Source organism: Lonchura striata, chromosome 3 (genome assembly GCF_046129695.1).
Source record: "Lonchura striata isolate bLonStr1 chromosome 3, bLonStr1.mat, whole genome shotgun sequence".
In the NCBI taxonomy this organism is placed as follows: domain Eukaryota; kingdom Metazoa; phylum Chordata; class Aves; order Passeriformes; family Estrildidae; genus Lonchura; species Lonchura striata.
In genome coordinates this window covers 55,636,680-55,661,130 of record NC_134605.1, presented here as the reverse complement: position 1 = coordinate 55,661,130, position 24,451 = coordinate 55,636,680, and the positions used below count along the sequence as shown (strand labels likewise).

Genomic DNA, 24,451 nt, shown 5'->3' with positions numbered 1-24,451 from the left:
GATCCACTTTGGATAACACTTGGTTTTATATCACTGGGGGTAGTGGTGTTGGTTCTTCTCAACTGCAGTCCTTCCTATTCCCATTGAATTGGCTGGGCATTTTTTTCTTTTAAAGTTAAACATTTAATTTTCTAAATCATCTGCAGTCAGCAAATATATCCTAAACAAAAGAACAACTCCTTCTGCTCATTACTGCTGCTGTGAAAAGAATTCTGCAATATGTCAGCATGCTAAGGAGGCTGCTTCTTATCTTTTCCATGTTTTATAAAGTACAGCATCCTCCTACATCTCTGTTCTTTCTAAATATTTATGTTTCAAGAAAGGTTTATGATATTCTGCAAATATTTGCCTTCACTGTGTTTCTGGCCTATTCTTCACTACTGTGTGATTATAAAAACCTACTGTAACTTGACAAAAACTAAATATAACTTCCAACACTGGTACATTGCTGGGGGAGGAAAAGGAGAACTGTTGTATATTTAACAAGCTGCAGGAAACAGAAGAAAAAAGTGGAAGTGTAAGGCATAATACACGGCAATAGTATTTCCTGAAAACTGTTGGCACATGCCATGAGGCTTGTAATAACTAGTTTCCTGCCTACTTTCTTGGGATGAAGCAGCTGTTTGTTTCATTAGCCAGCTTCTGCACAGGACTGGCTCCAGTCTGCTGTAGACATCACCCATCAGGACTGTGCACAGTAATACTTTGAGAGATAAATTGATTTTTATCAACTATCCAAAAAGACTGTGTAAGAAGGGGAAAAGTTGCTTCAATAAAGTCAACCCACAGGGCTGACTTTTTTGCAGGCTTGAAGCTTCCAGTGAATGCACTAGATTGATGCTGTAGATCTGAAAGGGGGAGAGGTAATGGAGGAACTGAAAAATTCTGATTTAGGGGAAATAAAACAAACCAAAATTCTGAGGCTTGATGCCATTTATCTGGAATTTCCCTCTAACAGGAGGTATCAGAGACAAGAACAACTTCCCAGAGGTTCAACATGCCTATTCTTCACCTCCTCAATTTTCAGCTTCAGCTTTGACAGCCTCCTGTCAGCAAACTTGCCAGAGGCTGGAGACATTAATATATTGAGACTCCTCATCTTGGAGCATCAGTACAAGAGCCTGTCTTAAATATCAACTTTAATGTTCTTTAGGTCTATGTAAGTGAAATTATCCAGAACTTTCAAAAAGCAGCTGTGAAAAATAAAGTTAATGGTTTCCCAGTAGTAAAGATAAAGAAATTGCAAATGTTTGGGGACAGAACATTTTGCATTGAAAACCACCTCTAACAGAATGTATCTGACTAAATTTATCTGAAATGTAAATATTTATTCTCCCATTCTGCAACTGAGATCTCACAGACCCCCAGTTGTGTATTAATCCCAGGGAAAAAAACACTGCTTCTTCCTCCTGTTCTTGCTACTCTTATGAGCGTCTTGTAGCTTTGCCAGCACCTCTTTTTTTGATACTGTTAAAAATTTTTATGCCATTTGAGAGAACACATATAGGCTAAAAAGAGCAGAGTGGAAAAAAGTCATAGATGATTTTTGCCCCTACCTACCTATCCATTCCCTAGCCCTTCTCTATAGCAGTACTAGACTTTTCAGGGAATATGAAGTCACCTCAGGGAAATCATATTTCCTGCATAATTATGGAACAAAAAATATAGAAAAAAAAATTCAATTAGTTGAGCATAACTCAGGCAAATTTCTCACTGGCAAATGCAGAACTAAAGGAGGAAAATCTGAAGGAAATAACAGGAAAACTACGATACCACAATTAGTCTGACAGTATAGTGGACTCAGCAGTGAGGGGCAGAATTTTAATAAACTGAATTGGAAACAACATAAATAAGTATCTCTTTTTCAGAGGGTTCAGAAAACCATAGCACAATAGCTTTCACAGTGATTTCTAAAGCTTTTTTGATGAGAAACAATATAATTATTGAAGTTGCTTCTCCACACAGTTATTCTCACCATAGGTACATTTTTCAGCTAGTCTCAGCCATGATCTAGCTATTTTCTATAACTTTTGCAGAAGGAACAAAGGGGCCAGAGCACACCAGGGGATCTGTTCTGGCTATTACTGGCACAGGCAGACTCCAGAGAGGAAGAGGATGTCAGTTGTGAGAGCAGAAGGAATCAAATTAATCCAGCTCCTACTTAACCAATTGTTTCCCAAAAAAAACAACCTAGATAAAATCCAAGAGGTACTTGAAAAGTTGTCCGGGTTTGAAAATATCAGCACACAACAGATTTTTCACAGCTACAGTGAGCTAAGGTAAAATAAACCAGAAGTGGTAAAACAGGAATGCCGTGTCAAGATGCATTAACTTCATATGATCATGAAACTCTCAGAAAATGCAGGGAACAAGGATCTTACTGCCATAGTAGTAGACCCCTAAATAAATAGAAACACACATTCCTATTTTCTTGTATAACCTCTCAGTTCCTGTGGCTTCCTTTAGCTGTTGTGGTTTCTGATCATAACAGTGGTGTGTCAGAGTCATATACTTTTTCTTCCAGTGGTTGCCAGAAGAAATACAAAGGATGGGGTTTGGTTGGAGAGCATGTCTAGCCATCCCAGAGAGGGCAAGCCAGATTTTGGATACAGCACACGTAGTCAGACAGCTGTTTGTATTCTCAGCTGTTTCTTGTTTACCTTTCAGTTTCTTTGCATTACAGGCAGCTTAGAATCCTTTGCCCCTGTGCATGTAGCAAGATGCATCACCAAAGTCTTAAATATTCCCAAAATGTAAATGGATGAATAATGTTGGTCTCCTTTCAAAAGAGAAAACTGATTAGCTCCCCTTCTTTGTATCAGTCTCTGGTATGTAACATCTCCCCAGTAACTGGTGCAGAGAATTAATGTTGACAATGTTCGTAACGCCACTAAGAATGGTTGGAAAGTTTGTTAAAAATATCATATGTTATGGCTCCTTGCACCAGACACTCACAGTTGCTTAGCAGAATTCATAAAATAATCTCTGTTGAGAAAATAATCCATCATCATTTGATTGAATCTGTAGCTTTTCTTATGGAGATGCATTAATTTATTTCTGAAAAATGTTTCTTTCATTGTTTAACTCATTACTAAGGTTTCTTCACTGTTTTCATACTTTTTCATGGTAAGCTCTTCCCACAAAACCACAGCTACTCTTTCTTCCTTTTAGGTACCAACTTTTCTCACATTAGTCTCCATACCTAGACTTTGTCTGGCAAAAGTGCTCACTAGTTCTAGAAAATTTTAACCTCAACTCTAGGCTCTTATCAGCTGCAACCAAAAATTCAACTTGTGCATTTACCTTGAAGAATGTGACCAGAAAACAGTGTGGCAGGGGATTTTTTATCCACACCAGGAGAAAGAGAGAGCACAGATACAGCCCATAGGTTCTGTGGGAGATTGAGATCAAAGACTATCAAAGAACATAGCTGTTCTGATGAAAACAGGACCATCTTTAAACACAGGGAACATGTGCTTTCAGGACAAATGTGGACAAAAGACAGACTTGTCTCCTCCTAGATGCAGTCTCATAACTATGAAACATGTCAGAAATGCATTATTCTGAAGCACTGTAAAGCAAATAATACCGACTGCACTGAAGTATGCCTTCTTGTTTTGCGTCAGATAACAAGGGTGTTCTCACCAGTTATTGCAAATCAGGAGAATTTGCAGCTAGATTTTACCCAACAACTTGAATTAATATCATTCATGCATGTATTTATGCACATGCATATCAACTAGCTGGAGAGGGAAATTTTGTGGGGGATAAATCACAGAACCAGAACTGCATCCTTTTTGATAATTTTCATTTGGAACTGAAATATTATTTTACATTAATCCTTCTTTTCCTGCTTCATGCTCAAATTGAAGTAGCTTAATCTCCTTGAAAAATATTTCCGTAAAGTTTTCAGTGACCATTGCAGGGGAGGGCCCCACACAGCAGCACTCTCCATACCCAGCCCATAATATGCAGACTGATAAAGGGAAGAGAGAGCTGTGTACGTTTACTTGGTCAGCAGTGGGTTATGATGCAGAAAAGAACTAGTGAGGTTATACAGTTTCCATAGTGACTGTCTTGGTGAAATGATTTATTTCTGGAATTCTGTCAGCAATCACCAGTGTGGTTAGGATGGAAGTGTTCTGTGTTCTGCCATCAGGGCTGCCCACCAGCTAAGCAGTGAGCAACAGAAGAATTCATTTCCCCAGGAATAATCTAATAAAAATTGAACCATCTTGCACACTGCAGGAGCATACCAAAATATGCCTTGATTTACATTTTATTCCCATTTAATTGGTTAGTATGATTGAGTCTATCAAACTATACTTTAAGTGATTATGAATGTGTCATGCCCATTCTATGACATCCATAAAAGTATTTGTCACCCTTATATTAAAATGGAAAGCAAAAACCTATGCATCATTGCAGGATTTCTGACAATACCAGAGGAATATATTCTGACCAAAAGTTTAGATTTCTGAAGAGCAACCACTGAATCTTTGTCAACAGGATCTATAAGCCACTATGCCATTTATGACCTACATTCCAACAATCCACTTGAATATCCCTAATGATGTTTTCCAAAGACATTACTTTCTCAAATTTAACCTAGAAGGTAAAATTACAGAAAACAATATATTTAATATGTCTTTGTGACTTTTTCATTGGGGACTCCATTTCTGCCAGCTCCAGCCTTTCCACAACTTGCAAAGCCAGAATTAGGGGAATTAGATTCCACAGCAACTCAAAGCACAGCACTCTTTTCCAATACAGAGAAAGAGCACATATGCTCACTCTGGATTTTAATTCTTCCTCATCTTCATCGCTGCAGAATTTTCTGGCAGAGATGCCTACAAAATGGATAAAGTAGGTGAGCATAAAACACTGAGTTAATTTTCACTTTTGATGAAAACCTTACTCAATGTCTTTTTTTTTTCAATGTAAAATCAGAAAATATATGACTACAAAAAGGGGTGCCAGCTTTGTAAGTGTTGATATTTGTAAAAATTTGTAAAACATAGGGGGACAGACCAGGTAACCAATGTGCCTCATAGTATCATCTTTCAGTATCAAGTTCACCTACAGAGAAATACCCTAATTTCCTGACAACTCCAGCATTGTTTCTTTCCACCACTGCATTACTTTCAGCCTAAGCTCTTAGATGCACCTTTCTGTTGCATTGTGCCAAGATATCCCTTCTCTTTCAGCAACAGAATAGTCACTTCAAATCTTTACAAGGATTTGGAATCATGGGAAGAACTGAGGCACAGGAATGTTGTTGTTCCCTTATGTATTACCCATCTACACAGAACTGTATGCCAGGAACAACTCTTAGGCTTCAACTGCTTTTAATTCAGAAAGAAGAAGCTTTGCTCAAAAAGCAGGAGATATTTCGTCTCTACACAGGAGAGTTACGAACAGTAACAATGACCAAATTCTGGAACCATACCATGCTTTTCAATTAACAGTACATTTCAATAGAAAGATACTGTGCAGACACCTACTTTCTTAAACAAAATCCAGTCTTAATAGACTTTATAACTCAGGATTTCAGTTGTTATCTCTTGATGACAATGAAGCTTAATGAAGCAAATAGGGAGTATGTACTTTGAGTAAATGAAACAGCATTTACATCAGCATTTGTAAAATTGGACTGAGTTAACTCCATGTTCACCATTCCCTAAATATTACAGTTTTGTTACAGTGTCCATTCTGTGACACATTTGGTTAATATTTTGATTCAATCCTATCTAATAAAAGATATGTGCATGGAAATTAAGACTGTTAATAAAATTATATACATGCTCAATTTATATACAGAGGTTATGATCTAACCTACAGATACAATTTGAGAAAAGCTGTAAAGGTACCTACCAACCAGGCACCAGGTTATATATTTAATGCACAATAATTTAAATGTTAAAAATTATATGCCACTGGAAAACTCTTCAGCAAAGAATATAGAGGAAGGAAGGGGGAAGGAAGTTGAGGAAACCTGTAACTCTTCTATTGTATGGCTCTGAAGCAAAAGTCTCCTCTCTCATTAGCTCACCTCTGGCTAGTGATCGCTGTCCTGTTCCATCTGGCACAGCCAGACAATGTGTATCTGCACTTAAGTAAGAGGTTTGGGATCCACCATTGGGTTCGGAAAGCTGGACTTCCTGGCTTTCTGCTGCATCTCCACAGACCACTTCTGGCGCTTCGTCAGAATGGATCTGCACGCAGAACGTTAAAGGCTGATCACCCTCTTCCGTGGCAGAGCTGTTCACCAGGTCAAGCCAGGACTGCCTCTCAGAATAAACCACTTTGGATGTCAAGGAAGACGATGATTCTTGGGAATTGAAAGTGCTTTCAGGAGAGGAGAGAGAACAAGATGCTTCACTTGACAGAGTTGAGGTGAATGATGACTTCTGCTGATCCTCCTTTCCAGAAACAAAAGCGGGGGGAGGGGGGGGGGGAGGTAGAGAAAAGAAAAATTATTTACAAATTACTCCTGTTTCTAGGTTCTACTTGATATATAGATATGCAGCTGAAATGCTGAATGACCAAAAATTGATGTAATCTGGTTATTCATCCAAACAAGCCTGTGGTGTGGCAATCAATTTCCTACAGAGCAGTAACTTCAGAAATCAAGTCACCAGGAAGCCAAAGGCAAAAGAGCTATAAACCTGACAATGCCTAGAAACAAAGACCAAAAAAAAAAATTATGCTGAATGTAGCCTTCTGTGGTAGGTTTCACACTCACCTTCTTTCTTTAATTTGCCTTCAATTTATTGGCCGAATCAAGAGTGAAGAAGAAAAACTCCAAATTAGCCATTGAACATGAAGCACTCAACAGTTCCACCTATGCAATAACCAGATATAGACAAAAGGGGTCCCAAGAGCTGAAGTACTGTATTTTTCCTAGTCCATTGAAGGGATAATCATTCATCAGGGCAAGAAGGCTTAGCAGAAACTACCAGAAAATGTGATGAGATCATCATGATATGAAAGCTAGATTTGCTGTTGCAGAAATTTATTCCTTCTGCATATCATTTCCAGCTGGCCAATGCCAGCATCAAAATGCCAGACTTGATGGACCACAATTCTGGTAAGTTTCTGTCCTCAATATTTATGTAGAATAGATTTGAGTAAGGATTAAAGCAGATGATAACTAGACTGAAAATATTGAAACTTACTGAGAAGGTGTTGCTAGGGAACCCTAGAAAAGCTGAAAACACAGTAAAGGGGCTAGCCTGGAATACCTATTTATAAAGTAAACCAGAAATAAGTTTTATTCAAATAAACCAAACCAAGAGTAACAATTTTTTTTAATAATTTTAAACTCCTCAATTCAGTGTTGTATACTGTAATGTATACTACTTCCTTCTTCTATTAAAAACAGCAAAGCCTTCCTGTGCTTCCAATATAGCTGCATCATGTAACAAGTAGTCAATTCAGAGGGTGAGGAGGACCTATATCAGACTGTGGGAACTATTTGTTTATAGCAGCTTCTTCACTTTTTTTAAATTTTCGAAGCCATTCATAGTATCATAGAATTGTCAAGGTTAGAAGAGACTCTCAAGTTCATCCAGTCCAGCCAAGCACCCAGCACTTCCACTGCAACCCCTAAACCACATAATCCAACACTAGATTCTAATCCCTCTTGAACACTTCCAGGGGTGGTGACTTCACCACCTCCCTGGGCAACCTATTCCAATCCCTGACCACCCTCATGGTGAAAAAAATTTGTCTTATATCTAATCTGAATATGTCCTGTCCCAACTAAAGGCCATTTCCTACAGTCCTGTCACTGTAGACACAGCCCCCACTTGGCTACAACCTCCTTTCAGGGAATGGTAGAGGGCAATGAGGTCTCCCCTGAGCCTCCTCTTCTTGAGACTGAACAAACTCAGCTCTCTCAGCCATTCCTCATAAGGGATGTTTTCTGGTCCTTTCATGATTCTTATAAGACTGTGCCAAACATTGCAGGACCCAGACGTTTATATTCACCTATGAAAAGTACAGCACTGTGTTTCAGGGGTATTTTTGTCTCTAAAACAGAAACCTTCACATATGCAAACTCAAGCAAAGGACAAGGAGATGCTGTAGTAAACTAGAAGTGCTAAAAATGCCCTTGGGAACACAGGTGATATGAAGCATTTCATCTAAGAACTTCCATCACAAATTTTTGAAGCATTTATAGAGTCAAGCAGAACAACAGTAAGAGCTCTTGCCCACATGTTGTAGATGGTCTAATTTCAGTTGTTCAAAGCTGTAAAAGGAAGATATTAGATCTCACCTCTATTTTTCTGGCATTTGTCTATACAAAAAAAAAAAAAAAAGTGTTATTGAAATGAAGACTGTGCCTTACTGAGAGGAATATGTTTTTATTTTCATTTTCATTGTGTGTTAATTAAAAAATATGAGTGAGAATAAATATGACTGCCAGAAGGTATTTCTTTTTGTCTACATATGTGTTGTATTTTGTTTTTTCTTTGGCATGACAAATGTTTACCTAACTTATTTGAGTGACTCCTCTGGAAGTTTTGCAATCATCCATATAATAAATTTCCATTTGGGGATGTTTTAAAAAGCAGATCATAAGGATTTAACTGGAGATTAATGAGTCTCTAGGTATTTTTTAGAGAAAAGTTATGAACATGAAACTCTTCAACTGCTTTTTTGGCCACTGCTGCAATCTATTGTCTTAACATATCTGCTGATTTTTTAATTGTGTATGCAGCCACACATGTACAAACTAATGTAGGTGGTCAGTTTAACTTTTGTCCTACAGATGTAATAATTTACTTGTTCCTCACATTTTTCCTCCACAGTACCCAAACTCATGCATACACATGGAACCTCATGATCACTACTTTTTTGTTCTGAAAATTTCAAAATTATTTGAGTCAGCAGAGACTAGAACAGCAAGTTCAAACTTAGTGTTAGAAGCACAGCAAAGTGTTTGCTACTCTAAAATGTAAGAGAGCTTACACCTGGGTTTCTATTAGTTTCTAGAATAATAGTTTTTGGTTTGGAGTTGACATGAAGAAGTTTGGAGGCCTTTCAGCTTAAAATATTAAAAATAAATTAACTCCAGTCAATGCCTGTGGCATTATTGACACTAAGCTGAGTTGACAAGTGTCATTTCCAGTAACACTTTGAGAAAATTGAAGTAGGCCAAGTGCTGCACCCACAGAATATGAACCCAAATCTACCACATTTTTGAGATTTCACAGCTTGGTTCAAGAACTCTGCAACAAAGAAACAGACAGACAAACCAGCCTTCTCGGAGACAACCACAGACTATGAACCTAGAATTGAGATTTTAGCAGATGTACTTTCCCAATCATTCCAGAGATTTTCTTGTTCCAGCCCTTGCCCAGAAGTGAAAGGGGCATTAAATATGGTATTTAAAAGAAGACTCTGACTTGCAGTCAAACAGAGCTGTTCCCACTCACTATGTAAGCAAGCTGAGTATGAGGCAGACCTACAGAAAATGGAGCTTATTCCAGTGGCAGTTCTGGGGTGAAGAGATGGCACCTTTGCTCAGGAGACACTAACCTTAGTCCATAAGGGAAGGGATTTTAAGGGATAGGAAGAATCAGGAAATCAGCTGACAAAGGCAAAGGCTAAAGAGAAGATACCCTTTAAGGGAAAGCCTGAGAAATCAGGATCCCTCAGCATCTGCACCACTGCCTGCATCCCACATGTCCCTGCCTGACAAAATGTGGAGGCCAGCTCTCAAAAGGAGCATATGGGAAGGAGACAACCGGAGATGGCCCCTGCAGCAACAGACCAACAGGCAGCAGGAAACCAGAAAAACAGAAAACTAAAACCAGCACCTGTTTAAAACCCATCATCTGGAAAAACGCAGGCATTGACTCAGAGGCGAGCAGACATAATACACATCTACACCTCCTAAAGGCAGGCCACTGAGGTATAAAATTCAAGACTGATGCACTGCCCTGAATAACTGTGGGAGACATCTTGCCAAAGTTCTCTGCTCTGATATTTATAGCCACTCAGTCACATTTAACTTTCACTTAATACAGGCAACAAGGAATCATATTCTACAGCAGTGAACGCCTCACACCCCTGCGTGCCAGGCAGATTTATTCTAGTGATAAACGTCAAACATTTTGGGAGAGGAAGTGAAGACTGATTTATCTGACTGGAAGTGAGGGGGGTGAGTGGGTGTCCATGTGACATGTGCTCCCAGCTTTATGTGAGCTAATTAGAGATTGCCAGACAGGCAACCCTGTCCACGACATCTCCTTTTATTAATGCCTATGTTTGCACAAGCTTCTTTAGCTCATCTGTATATTTCAGATTTGCTCCTGCTTTGCTGCTCCTGTGCCCACCCCAGCTACTGGGTGTCATTTCAACGTGCCACAAGGAACTTGAACCACAACAGTGAGGCAGCAGACACTTCCCTTCCATGAAACGCCAGGAGAATATTTAGTACTAAGTATATTACTGCACAGCTCTCAGTGTTAACTTTCAGGTAGCTAAGGGAAAGGCTTGAATCATGATTCCTTATTACCAACCCAAACCAGAGCACTCATTTTGAAACACAGAATTAAGTAAATTTGACTTTCCATTTTAATGGGAAAAATTTTTAAAAATTTAAAATGTGGTGACAAAAGATGCTCATAAAGATGCTCTATTGTTTCCAAACCATGATATGAACAATCTTTTTACTTCAAAATTGCAGCCAAATCCCCAATGCCTATTACTAGATCCAGGAAAACTTACTGGTTACAGAGATTAAGGGATTGCCTCTGCTACTTGCAACAGTTCTTCCTGACTTCTTCTACAAATTAAACTTTTCTTTTAAAGGCTGAAAAGAGAGGAAAAAACCCACCCCAAACCTAATAGTGAAACTACCTGTCATATCACATTAACAACTTTTCTCTCTTTATTTTAAAAAAATATAAATGAAATTTTTTTTTCTTAATTAAAAGATTTTTTTTTTTTAATCCATTTAAATCACATGTAAGGGCAATGAAATCACTGGGAAAAACAATGATACAGAAACAAGATTAATAGGGCAAGAAGTAGATAATAATTAGGCAAACCAATTTGATTAGATTCATGAGGGTTCATAGTGCTTATTTTAATTTATGAAATGAAGTGAGACAGGAAGGAATATTCTGGGACAATATGCTACATAGATTTTGGAAGAATGCCTATTATCTTTTTTCATAGTCTATTTTTCAGAGGTAGAAGAAGAAAAACATATTCTTATCTCTGTGTGAAAAGCCCTTTCCCCTCACTTCACTGCTGCAGAAGCAGCTTTAAATTCAGCAATTGTAAAAACAGCTCACTCAAATAAATAAATATTAAGCTGTTTGATATGCTACCAAGGTCAAAAAAAGAAAGAGGTTTCAGGATGGACTTTTTTTAAAAAGAGAGAACAGTATGAAAAAAACAGCTTATAGCAGTGTGTTAAAAATCTTGTAATGAAAAGACACAGTTTGTGTATGAGATAGAAAGACAGCTTCCTTTCTCCAGCAAGATAAATAGGAAGGAGCTGATCTTTTACAGTGCAAAGCTCCCTGTGGTGCAGGATGTGCCAGCTGTGTGCTCTGCCGTGGGGCAGGCAGTCTGTGCATGAACGTTTCACAGGAACGCAGCCTGGACATTTCCAGAGGATGTTTTAGGTTATTCCTAGAGGTCCACCACCTCGGGAGGGTTTTGTTTCAACCTGCCTGCAACAAGAAACAAGGAATAACTGGAACACTTACCGAAGGAGGAGGTGGGGTCTGGACTGCGTAGGGTGGAGGTGGCGTGTCTGTTATTTCTGGATCATCATGCTCACTTTCACTGTAGCACTCTGAGGTAGACATGGAAAATGAGCAAAAATAGAGTTAGACCAAAGTATTATTCTTTGCAGCACTGTGGCAATCAAAGATCACCAAATAGGATGTTCTGGATTTAAGACTACACTTTACCAAGTCAGTGTCTCCTAATCTGCTTGTGGTAATGCAGGAGAGCTGTTGCAAGTAGCAGAGGCAATCCCTTAATCCCTGTAACCACTAAATTTTCCTGGAGTTAGCAACAGGCACTGGGGCCTTAGCTGCAATTTTGGAATAAACTGATTGTTCATATCATAGTTTGGAAACTATAGAGCAGCCTTGTGAAAATCTTTTGTCACACATGGTATCTCATATAGACACACCATACAGCATGGCAGTACATACAAAGAGATAACACCAAAAGTAAGCACAGTACTCTAGGACTACCCTACTTATGTCTCTTTTGTTGGGTTGTTTTTGTTTGGTTTCATTTGGGTTTTTTTGTAACAAAATCAAACTTGCAGGAGTTTTAACTCATTGATGCGTGGCAGAGGCAGTTACACAGTTATTTCTTTCAACTCTCTGTGCAGCAGGTGAAAACATTTTCTACAAATTTCTTTAAAGGTGGATTAAATGAAGTGATAATCATTGATAAAATTATACACAGAAAAAGGGAGGCAGAATGTTGCTGGTTCTTATGCCCAGGACCTGGCAACAGTAAACATTGGACAAGATATGGAATAGTTTGGTTTGGGAGGACCCTTTAAAGGTCATATAGTCCAACTTTTCTGCAATGAGCAGGGACACCTTCAACAAGACCAAGCTGCTTGCAGCCTTGTCCAGCCTGATCTTGAATGTTTCCAGGGATGGAACTTCTGCCACATCTCTGGGTCACCTGTTTCAGTGTTCCACTAACCTTTATATCTGGTCTAAACCGGCCCTTTCTTTGTGTAAAGCCACTACCCCTTGTTCAGTATACCCTTCCAAAATGTTTGCCCCCATCTTTCCTATGGGTCCTCTTTGTGCACTGAAATGCCACAAAGATCACTTTTGTTTAAATCTCCCAACATAAATTAACCTTTATAGGAGCAAGTGCTTGCATCCTGCCCTGTGTTAATAAGCACAGAGTGAGGGGAATAAAGTGATAAGAGAGAAGAATTTTGTGCATGAGAGAGAATTTTCCAACATGTTAACAAGGAGAAACTTAAAGACATTCATTTTTTTTTTTTTTCTCCCTGTACTCTTTGCAGAACCGTGGGGTTTTGAGCAGCATAGATGCTCTTCTATTTCCTGGAAATATATGCACATCTAAGCATAAAGAACTGAAACCAGCTAGAATAAGGCCTATATCAAATTCTAAGACTCTGTAAATGCCTTTTTGAGTAACTCACTAAAAAGCTTATGCTTTCTACAGCTCCCCTTTTAGACACACAGAAGAACTGAGAAAGATTCAACAGCTGTTTCTGATACACTAAACAGGCAAATGGCGAGGGGGGTGTGTTAAAATGCACAGAAAGTATCTGAATACACAACAAATGCCATAAAAAGAGTCAATACTTCTGAAGAATTATGGTGTGTGATACAGAGAGGAGAAACTGGTCAGCAGGAACAGAAGTGACTGTGGGTAGTGACAGTGTTTTTATGAAACATAGCAATGTTTCTGTAAGGATGTGTCCACCCAGGCACCAGTGGGTGCTGCACCCACAGTGAAGGCAGCTGCTGGATCACCTGTGACAAAACATGCATGAAACGACAAGGAGGTGTTGACACCAGAATCAGAAGGCCTTTTCCTGAGGGGGAAATGGGTGACTATCCTTAAAAGCTGAAGAAATATTTGCTATATTATGCTATTGCAAAGTTATTAGATAACCTCTTGCAGAGGTTATTGAGTGGAATATTTTATATCTTTTGGACATTTTTTAATATTAAAATTGGTGGAATAACTCAATTTTGTTGCTTCATAATTCTTGATTAAACCAATACAACCAGTATCACATATTTTTAGTTTAAAAAAATGGGTTTAATGTAAAAATTTTGGTCATTCCCATTTTCCATTGAACCCTTTCCTTCATGAAAATATGGACAATATATTTGCACACTTCCTCCCTGAGTACAAGTATCTTGAAGTTCTTGCTACACAACCTAATAGTCAATATAGCCTTTTATTCTAACATGTTCTGATAAAGTTGGCTTCAAACAGGATATAGGCAGGAAGAATTAGATGGTGTGGAAGTTAACAAGTTTCCTGACAAGAAACAAATGTGAACTGAAAATGAAGAAACTGATGAGACTTGCTGAATTCTCCAGGAATCAGTAGCATCAGTGTTTACCAGCCCCAAAGCTGCTTTTAATGGTAGAGCATAAATGGAGCCAGATTAAATTAATCAATAATGTAATCTTGAATTTTGTGATAAAGCAGAAGGGATGCAGAGAGGAACACTTCATTGCTTAGGCAAAACTGGCTCATACTACTGCAAATACCAGTTTCTTCTTCGTAATGACAGCTCCTTCACAAGCTCAGCAACTCCAAAAAGGGCACTGGGTACCAATACTCTAAAAATGGAGACTTAAAAGCCCAGATGATGACACATATTCCTCAGACTCCATTCCTGGTTTGGTAACATAATATTACTCAGAGCACTTCTCATTCTGAACCAGTCCCTCTGCCCAGATTTGTGATTTGAGTGCTGCTACCCTCCCACTAAGGAGTTATATTAGGCCAGTGTGCAAATTAAGACAATAAATTAATTGTTTAGGACTTTTAAAGTTTTTCATTCCATAATGAACTCGAGTTTGGCTCTGAAACAAATTGTAGGCTGCAGAATAGCAGTACCACCCCCTCATCCCCCAGCATTGCATTGTTGAAACCCCAGGACTGGAGGACACAGTAGGGATGGGTCTGCAGAGCACAAGGTATTTCTGAGCCTGCAAGCTGCCATGCTGCAGCACTCCTGTAAAATAACTCACCAGCTCAAAACCCAGAGCAGCACAGCTGTTCCTCTTCACACTTGGTAGGCTTAGCAAGCCAGCAAACTGCCAGAAAGTGGTTACACACCTCTCAAAAGGTCACCTAGTGTCTCTCACAATGTTTCTCATAATTTTTTCTTTTTCTGTGGTTTCTCTGAGCTCAGGCAGTAGGCAAGACCCAAGATGACGGTTTGAAAGAAAGAAAATAGTTGACAAAAATTTGGCCAAGCAAAAAGTATGAAGAACCATAATGAAGCCAGTTAGGAGCATACCTTCCTCATTTTTCCTGTGTGGTGCCTGAGGGTCTACAGCCATTCCCAGCTTACTTAGCCACCTGTGTTTGAAACAGAGGGAACACAGAGTCAGGGACACTCACATGCTTTTCAGACTGAGTTTTCCTCCTTTTCAGTTGTGTTCTACATCTACATCACATCTGTTTTCATTAGCCTAAAGACCAAAAGTCAAAGTTTCTATTTCTTAGATCATCTTCTAGATGATCTAATATAAAATGTAGTTACCTCTCTCTATATAATATAATATAATATAATATAATATAATATAATATAATATAATATAATATAATATAATATAATATAATATAATATTTATATATAATATATTTACCTCTATATTAATATTCCCTGTAGTGAATAGAATTAGTTGCCTGGGACATCTTTCCTTGATACTGAAAAAAGGTACTACTGATGACCCAGGAGATGAGTTTGTGTAACCTAAAGAAAGTCTTCATGCTGTAGCACCATGTCAGTGAATTAGTCCAGCTGTTGAGGTGTCATTTTTCACCTGAGATGAAGACAAAGGCATGGGAGCCTCTGAAGATGATGTCAGCTGGCCCTGGCCAAAACTATTGCAGCACAGTCTGCACCACTTGAAACCAAACTTTTTGATCAGAACATATCACGTTTTTCAACTTGCTATGTACTTTTGGTTTTAGTTGGTTTTAGTAAGTCTCACTTCCTGTATTGGTTTATGCTGTAACCGGGGCATTTTTCACTTATCTTCCTGGGTGGCTGCATTTTTCTGGGGTTAGAAACATTCCCTAGTTATACATTTTGTATATTATGTTTGCCTGTAAGTCATTCAGATCTATCCACATTTTAAGTAACTAACAACTGAAAAGGCTCAAGTTTTAAGATTAATATATATATAAAGAAAGTATGAAGGGCAGGAATTCATTACTGGAAAAAAAATATTTTGTTTGAATTTGGTTCTACTAAAGCAACAGGGAATTTGCTAATAAGATCAGCATCAAACTAACTGCACTTTCAGACTGTAGTATAAGAAGCAGAGACACAAACAAACCAGAAAAACAAAGTTTGATTTCTATAAGAGTGGTCCATTGACTCTTCTGACAGCTAATCCTAATATAATGATTTTTTAAATGAAAATCCACCTTAATGAGGAAAATATTTACTAAAAGTTTCTAGGACTTCATTAATGACATGGGCAGACAGGTCACTAATAACTATAAACAACTGGCCAGATAAATGCATGCAGCTAGTCAGCATGGTTTTACTTTTCATGTGTGCATGACAATAGCAAATACATGATAAATTAGTGAAACAAATGACTGTGTTAATAAATCCACTGTTGATTTAATAGAGATATATGTAGAGGTATATGCATATATTGATATCTGCGTGAAGAGTTACAAAAAGGTCAGGATTCATCAAGCATTTATGCACACCAGGAACTCAACACACACAAATGCTCCAGTGAGTTCCGTGGAACCATTCACATGTGTATTTGCAGGACTGGAGCCAAGAGAACAGATGCCTTTTAGTCTGTTTCAACATATGCGTGAGTGTGCGTGTACTTTATGTATTAAATGCATTATTTTGTACTTTGCCAAGGAAAACATCATCAGTTGCAACAGTGAGAGGTTAGTACATAGTGCAGGCTGTTCTAACACCAGGCTACCTAGCTTTAAGCCAAAATGAAATTTTATCAACAAGTGGAGTTTGAACAAAATCACTCCAGGGGCATAAGAGCTGAGACACCTGCATAGATTTAAATCACTGACTCACAGGGGATTAAACATTTTTCACATGAAAATTTCCAGCTGGGCTCCAAACTGGCTGTTAACATTTACTAATATCCTCCATTAGCTCTAATTTTCCTTCACCATATGTCCTTCCATCTCTTCTCTCTTAACTAGGGTTACCCTCTCTACTGAAATACTCCTATCCAGCTGTCCCTCATTCTCAGTCATCCTCATCCTATCTGCCTCAGGATCTTGTAACTCCATTCAAGAGCTCTGGTGGGAAATACAGGAACACCGAAATGGATGATTACCAGAATGCTCCATAATGCTCCAACTTGCAAAGGGCAACAGATTCTTTTCATCTCTATTTACTTGTAAGCATCTGTAGAGTCCAGATTTATTAATACATATATATGTACATACACTACTGTAATATTGTACATTTCTATATCTATAGATCTTTCAGAAGATCACACACATTCTCTCAACCTCTCTCTTTTTCTGTTGTGGTAAATATGAATGAGGTCTCCTGTTTATAGAAGGAATGAGTAGCCTTTGCCCTGTGAAAAATCGTATAAAGATCACCAGCAGAGACATGCTTAAAATCCTGACCTGACTATTGTAGGAGCTCTCTTCCCATTTAAATTGTACTGGTTTTTATCCAGTATTTGGCCATTTAATGTCATAGCATACGGAACAGACTGCAATCTGAAGTAAAAAGGGCAAAGGTATGAGAAATATCTAAATCAGCCAAATTTGGGACAGTAGAAAATAGTATCTTTCTGATAGCTCAGTGGTTTCTAAAATGGCAGCATTCATATCCATTTTTACTTCTTTCATTGAGAACTATTTTGTTGTTAATCATCTGGACATTTGCGGAAAGAAAATTTGGACCTGCCATGATGATAATTCAATGACAGCATAGTTTGATGCTGAAGTTAACCCTAATTTACATAAATGAAACATACCTTTCTATCCCTCTAACCCTCCTTGTTAGCTGATATGATACTCCAAAACTGTTGTATTCTAGTCCTAGATCACTTCTGGGACTTTTCCCTCTCTTTCCTTTCTCCCCTCACTTCTTCCCAAGTGCTGTACTTCTATTGAATCCAAGCACTGCTCTAACAGAAAGAGATTTATACCAGCAAATATTGGGAAGAATAGTAGAAAAATTGGGCTAATTATGCAATTTTGATTTCAATCAGAATGAACAAAGAGCAATAGTTTTCTTCCATTTAGTGACCAGAAAAATTAGACTCAGTAATTCCCCAAATAACTTTGTCAACGACTGCTTGACAGTGAAAGAATGAACTTTCAAAGGGTGTTCTCAGGCATGAGACAGGATGAAACATGACCAGTCACTCCTACTTACGTGTTCATTTCCAGAACATTTTCTGCCGCAAAATAAAATGTCTTGATCTGTGGGTGGCTGATCTTAATAGCACTTTGAGAAAGAAAAAGATAAGAGATATGAAGAAAAATAGTTTTCATAAAAATGAAAAAATAATACCTGAATGAATTATTTAAAATATTTATTCACTCTATTGTATTAATCCCGATTAGCTTCTCCATCAATACAGCTCTTTCTTTAAAACAGTAGTCTATTTTTAGCTCATTTCCTAGGCCACACACTATTCAGAGAGTATAAACTACAGGAACTAAAAAGGAAGGAATAAAGAATAAAACAAAGTCTTTCATTATTTCATTACATAATTCTGTTGCCTTCTCATACCTCAAATACTATGTGCAGTTTTGCTTCCTCCAGCTCTGAGATGTAAAGCAAACTTGGAAAGTGTTGGAAGAAAGCACCAGTAGTGACCTAAGACATAGAACAGCCTCTGTGTGCTGTGGTCAATCAGGCTAAGACCCTAAAGCATGGAAAACTGATGGCTGAGGGAAGGGATATGTGACACAATAAAATCACAAGCAGCACACAGCGGGTGAACAGTGGGCAAACAGTGACTGACTCTTCTGACTTCTCCATCAGAAGAATGAAGGTTTTGTCTTGTGGGACACAATTAAAACCATGCTACACTTTATAACTTTGAACAGCAACACCTCTCCAAACCTTTAAAGTGTACTCAGAAGCATCTGGAAGTCAGTTCTGCATATGGTGTTTGGAGAGAATATTTTTAAATGCCCACTCTGCTAAAGAAAGTGTATATCCCCTGCACAACCAAAGGCTTCAAGCACAGCCCAAGCTCAGTTGCACCACAGCAGCCTAAAGAATAGTCCAGGCTTGGAGGGATGCAGCATTACTTGCTGACCTCCTCAAATATGAGGGGGCATCTGAGACCTACAGTCTACTCATAACCAGCAAATGAAGGAAAAAAAAAAAAAAAAAAAAAAAAAAAAAGGAGAAGAAAAAGAAAGCATTTGGCACACTCATCTGGTTTTGGGGTTTTTTTTTTTTGTTTGTGGTTTTAGCAAAGCACATCTGGCAGAGATTTTTAAAAAATATTTTTGCAATATGGTTTTCTTTCAGTATCTCAATTAATATCCCAAAAGAACTCCCCACAGCTTCACTGTCAAAGACTACTCAGATTCATTCCTTGCAATGTAAAAATCATGCAAAACTGGGAACAAGAGATAAACTTACTGCTTTTTTTTGCATTCAATTGCTCGATCCACACTGAAGTCTGGAAGTCTTATAAATCCTTCTGCTTTTTCAGCCTTCCATAAAAGAAAAACAAAAATATCACCACATCAACCAACTGGTAAACTAGTATACTCCAATGGTGAATAACATTTAACATGCAAGTGCTTGTTTTTGACAGCTTTTTATACTGTGAAAATATATGCTCATCACCATGGGGACAGATTAACGCCTGATGAAATATTTCTATACCAGCTATATTTGTGCAAATCCAGGGTGCTGGAAAGCCACCACTCCTCTTGGTACAAGTGGCAGAGCATAAGCATAGATTATGTTGACTACTAAGGATGAACAAAGGTTATATCATCTGTTCAGGTCTGGATGGCACCTACAATCTCAAAAGTGGGTATGTGCCATGATAAAACACGTGTATCTTACAGAGACATGTAACAGCAGCACATAAAATGACCTATGTATAGCTGAAAAATACAATTCAGAAGTGCCTCAAGATGATTCTAAGTAGAAATAGAGTAGGGTGTCCCCTGTGTAATTGTAGCATGGACCATTTTGCAGGGTCACCTGTACACAAGCAAGGCAGAGGCAATGCAGGCTGCTCTCATCCCACAAGGTGCAAGAGTATCATCCCACGCAGCTGAGTTCTGTGATTAAACACTGCAGACCTGCCTCAGAGGGTTTTGGTCACCCAGCTATCACTACCCCCAAGAATTTGCAGGCATGGTACAAGAGGTAGCAATATCCAGGCACACATTCAGATTTGCATTTACAGTACCCTGTTTATATCCAGTCAGCCCTTTCTGCATGCAAGGAGTTTACTGAGCATTTAAGTCTCTGCTCTCAGTCAGCAGGACTCTGAGTCAGAGCTGAAAAACTGAAGTGACAAGCCTCAAATCCCTGTTTGTGCTGCCTGAAACTGAAACATCTGAAAAAAACATCTTCCTTACTATATCTATCTACATACACCTGGCCATCTGAAATAAGATTAGGAGTCCTCCTAAGATGAATATATAATGTAGACAAATGTCTGTAGGACATAATGTCATGAAAAAACAGTTTCCAAAACAAGGAGTGTTTATTCCTGAATTACATTTTTGCTGCTCCCATCCATTGCTAGTAGACACATTAAAATCCTGAAAACGTACACTGAGTTAAAGCAGGTAAAATACACACAACAAAGGCAGAGGATAAATGAAGATGACTGACATTATCTCAAGTCTCATTATGCATTAATATGATCAGACAAAAAGATGTTCAAGACAAGCCTTTGAGCTTTAATGCTTAGAAGTATGAATCTCCAAGAACTGAAATATTAATACAGGATGGTTACTTCAGTGGCTGGCTTCCCTTCACATCTGCATATATGTTCTTTGGTATACAATAACTCATGGCCTAACCATTCATTCCTGTCATTTACATGCATTAAACATGTGAGAAGTTTATATTTCACATCATCACCAATAAATAGTTTTGTTGCTCCAAAACACGGACACGCAGCATCAGTGGCAGGGGTTTTTCTTATTTTCTTTCAGTACAGGAGAAAAAATTATTTTTTACATCTGGGTGAAAATGTTTCAGTTTGTAATATTTGTATGAAAAAGTGTTTATTTGCTATTGTGGGCTTTTAACACTCTCTGACTGTATTTGTATCTGTAAAACTTGTTAAGTGACTAGCTTAAGGAGCTTTTGTTTCCATTCCACAGGTTGGAATTTCATGAGTTTAAAATCATTGAGATAAAATGAAAACTAAACCTAGTATTACCATCACAGGATAGGGAAGAGCAAATAAATACTGATGAGTAATGAAGGAACACTATTCTTGGGCTGCACTGTCCTAATGCTAGAGATTGTATTATCCAGCATTTCAGTTCCAAAAAGATAATCACTTACTAGATCTGGAACACCAGGATTCCCATTTAGTTCCCAAGACCAATCTGAGAATACCATGAACCAAACTCAAAAAAGCTGTCCATGAGGAACAACAATCACTATTGCACACACTGCTGGATGAGAAATGCATGCAATGCCAGTTGCTTCTCTGTAGTAGGAATCCATACTCCCAGTTTAAGAAAAAGTTATCCATGAGACCCTGGGTGAAGAAATATACCCAGGTACCCATGCAGCAATAAATCCGTGTCCTGAACTGGGTAAGCCATCAGGTGGGTGAGTGGGTGACTCGGGTCTGGGACAGGTTTGGCCTTTCTTCCATGTTTTGAATGCAGTTACATCTCAGCCAATTCTATCAGTGTAGTGACCATTGGTCTAGACTGCACCCTATAAACAGTTTAGAGTCCTGCAAAAGCACTCTTGAAGGGATTAAGTCCATGAAATGCCATTAGATAAATCACTGTTTCTACTATCAATGTATAAAATAATCTGAGAGTTTAGATTTTGTATTGGATTAGTGAATTACCTGTGCCCTGTAAACCAGTGTGGAGACACTCACCTGGAACACTCCCACCCATGTAGAAATGGAACTCAGACTTGCATCACTGACTTAATCCATCAGTAATTTAGATAGATTCCTCTACCTAAATTAGGGAAGTGCCCTCTAAATTACTAATGACTGTAGGTCTGTAGGCCTTGATTTCAGTACTTTAATAAATGTACAACAGAGAAACCCTCGATTTCTTATGCAGTACTTGGCCTTTTCCAGTTGGTAAAGGATTATGTTCTCACATACACATTCTCTCTCAATGCATTCAAATTTTATACTAATTCTGTGATTTCATATTTGCTCATTTAAAGAAAAATTCATGTTTCATTTTACATATGAGTGAAGTACACTATTTGTACACATCTAAAACATGCCACCTATGTAACAGAAAAGAGGAGTTTGATGGGTATGTAGCTTCATAATTATAAGGAAAAAAAGAAAGGAAAAAAGAAAAAATCACTAGAATCTTAAGGGTGTTATTTCAGTCAGCAAATAGAATTCCAAATAAATCCTAGGAACAGAACATGTGGAAGTCATCTTTTCAGTCATTCTTGGGATAAAAAGGACATTTTAAAACATTTATAGTATATAGAAATCCTAAGTGCTTTCTTTCTTCCAAAATGTTATCTCTAACAGGACTTTAGCATGCTATTATTTAACTCACAAGTTTAATTCAAGATTCCTTCAGATTTTGATGTGAAGCTGTAAAATAGCCCTAAAAAACTCAGATACAAAGAACCTTGACCTATTTTCTACTTAATCAGGATGTTTAAAAAAATAAGCTGTCATAAATCTGTGCTTTTGCTATTCCAAGTTGTACAAAAATAATTTCATTAATAACAACAGTCTCTGCAAAGTCTTGTGGCAAAAAACAAAATAGCTATTTTTTCCACAGGAAAAGCTTTGCACTCAAAAAAAAAGAAATTATTTATGAAACACAATGCATGAATCCAATGAAAGAGGCTAATGTCCTTTTGAGCTTGCCTCAGTATGTTATCTAAATGTTATGGCTTTAGGAGATTTAGTAAGTCATTTAAAGTGAGTGTAATGTTGCAGCAAGATTTTAAGGGATAGTGCTAGAAAATGAAATATCTTGTTATTGTGGTAGAGCTCCAATCTGCAAATCAGGGTAGTCCTCATGGCTTCATCAGAAGATCCTATGGATGTTGGAGGAGCAGTTCAGCATTTCAGTCTTTTTTTCTCTCTGCCAAGTACACCAATGAGGCATCCTATAGAACTGTGAATAATTTGTATAAGATACTGGGCTGTAGGTCCCCAAACCTCTCAGCTCAATCAGATGACATCAATGACTTTTTCTCATCCACATAAGCAGCTATTACAACTCAAAGGTAAAACATTTATCTTTTAAAAGACCATAATTATACAGCTTCCAGCAAAGCTGTTGGAGTAAGGACCAATTCAAATGCAGTGAATGAGGAAAAAAAATGTACAAAGATAAATGGTGACAGTAGATCACAGCCTGCATCTCTTTAATTTTATATTTATATTTCTTTTCAGCTGAATCCCCATGACAACCACTGTTAAGACACTCTACAAAAATCTATTTCAACTCTATTTGGAAAACCAGTCAAGCTACCCTAAAGACCACCAGACAGAGGCATTTAGTCCTTTGTCCCATTCCAGTCAACATTATCCAACACAGTCGAAACAAGAACAAAGAGCCAGGAGCCTGGGATTACATGTGACAATCCTCTCCCACCAACCCTCTTCCTATGTAGGAGCATTAATTCCCTCTGGGGTTTCAGTATGAGAATTGAAACAGCTAAAGGGTCAGGCAGGACCACAAACTGTACTATTTAAACACTTGTCTTCAAGGCAGCTGCCTACAGAAAGCAGTAATATAAAAAAAAAAGGCAAAAAAAAAAAAAAACCACAACAAAACAAAACAAAACAAAAAAACAACACCCCAAAAATGAACACTAATGAAAAGCAGTTTTCCAAGGAGTTCTTCAATGCACCCAGAAAGTCTGACTGCCCAGATATATTTTCAGACATGTTCAGTATTTTCATTGCAAAACCAACCCTTCCGTGCTTCCTCCTAATCCAAACAGCTTCCCCTCTCCAGACTGGGAGTGCTTCCATGCTGCAAGGAGAAGTTTACTTGTCTCACATTTTATAGAAAGAAGAAGATTGTGTGCGAAGAGGTTCCAGGGCAGCCTACCCAAGCCTACTGAGACCACTGGGCCCTGACCTCAGCTAGCTCATCGAAAATTTATTCAGGTTTTCTTGTGTTCTCTGGCTTTCTTTCAGTGAAGAAGAAGCTTGACTCTTAGACTATCTGATCTGCTATTGCCATATATTATTTTTACTCTTTTGAACTGTGGCATTCAAAAAACATTTTATGTTAAATTGACAATTTATGTTAATTTGGAGGAAATATCAGCTGCAAATGTCACAACAAGCATCCTATATCATGTATCCAAATCTGCCTTTCATGAGACCCAGAACCAGAGTGGCTTGAAGAAAAATTAAACCAGAATGACAGAAACATCCAGAGCTTCAGAGGCACATGAAGACAAACATGACCAAGAAGATGATATTCAGATGAGGTTATCTACCCAAATCCAGGATAATGCATGTTCCCATACAAATTCCACCCACTCTTTATTTTCTCCATCTCCATTAGAAAA

General features: G+C 38.1%; 1 protein-coding gene across 2 annotated transcripts in view; it reads right to left on the bottom strand.

The window, feature by feature from the left end:
• Positions 1–24,451, bottom strand: part of IPCEF1 (interaction protein for cytohesin exchange factors 1) — an 83,282-nt gene that overhangs the window by 9,049 nt on the left and 49,782 nt on the right. For both annotated transcript variants that reach the window (XM_021540564.3, XM_021540567.3), the window contains 5 exons: positions 19,352–19,425; positions 18,125–18,196; positions 15,023–15,084; positions 11,733–11,821; positions 6,053–6,422 (listed from right to left, as the gene is read on the bottom strand). In XM_021540564.3, coding sequence (XP_021396239.1) covers positions 6,053–6,422; positions 11,733–11,821; positions 15,023–15,084; positions 18,125–18,196; positions 19,352–19,425 — 667 coding nt within the window. The remainder of the gene's footprint in view (positions 1–6,052; positions 6,423–11,732; positions 11,822–15,022; positions 15,085–18,124; positions 18,197–19,351; positions 19,426–24,451) is intronic.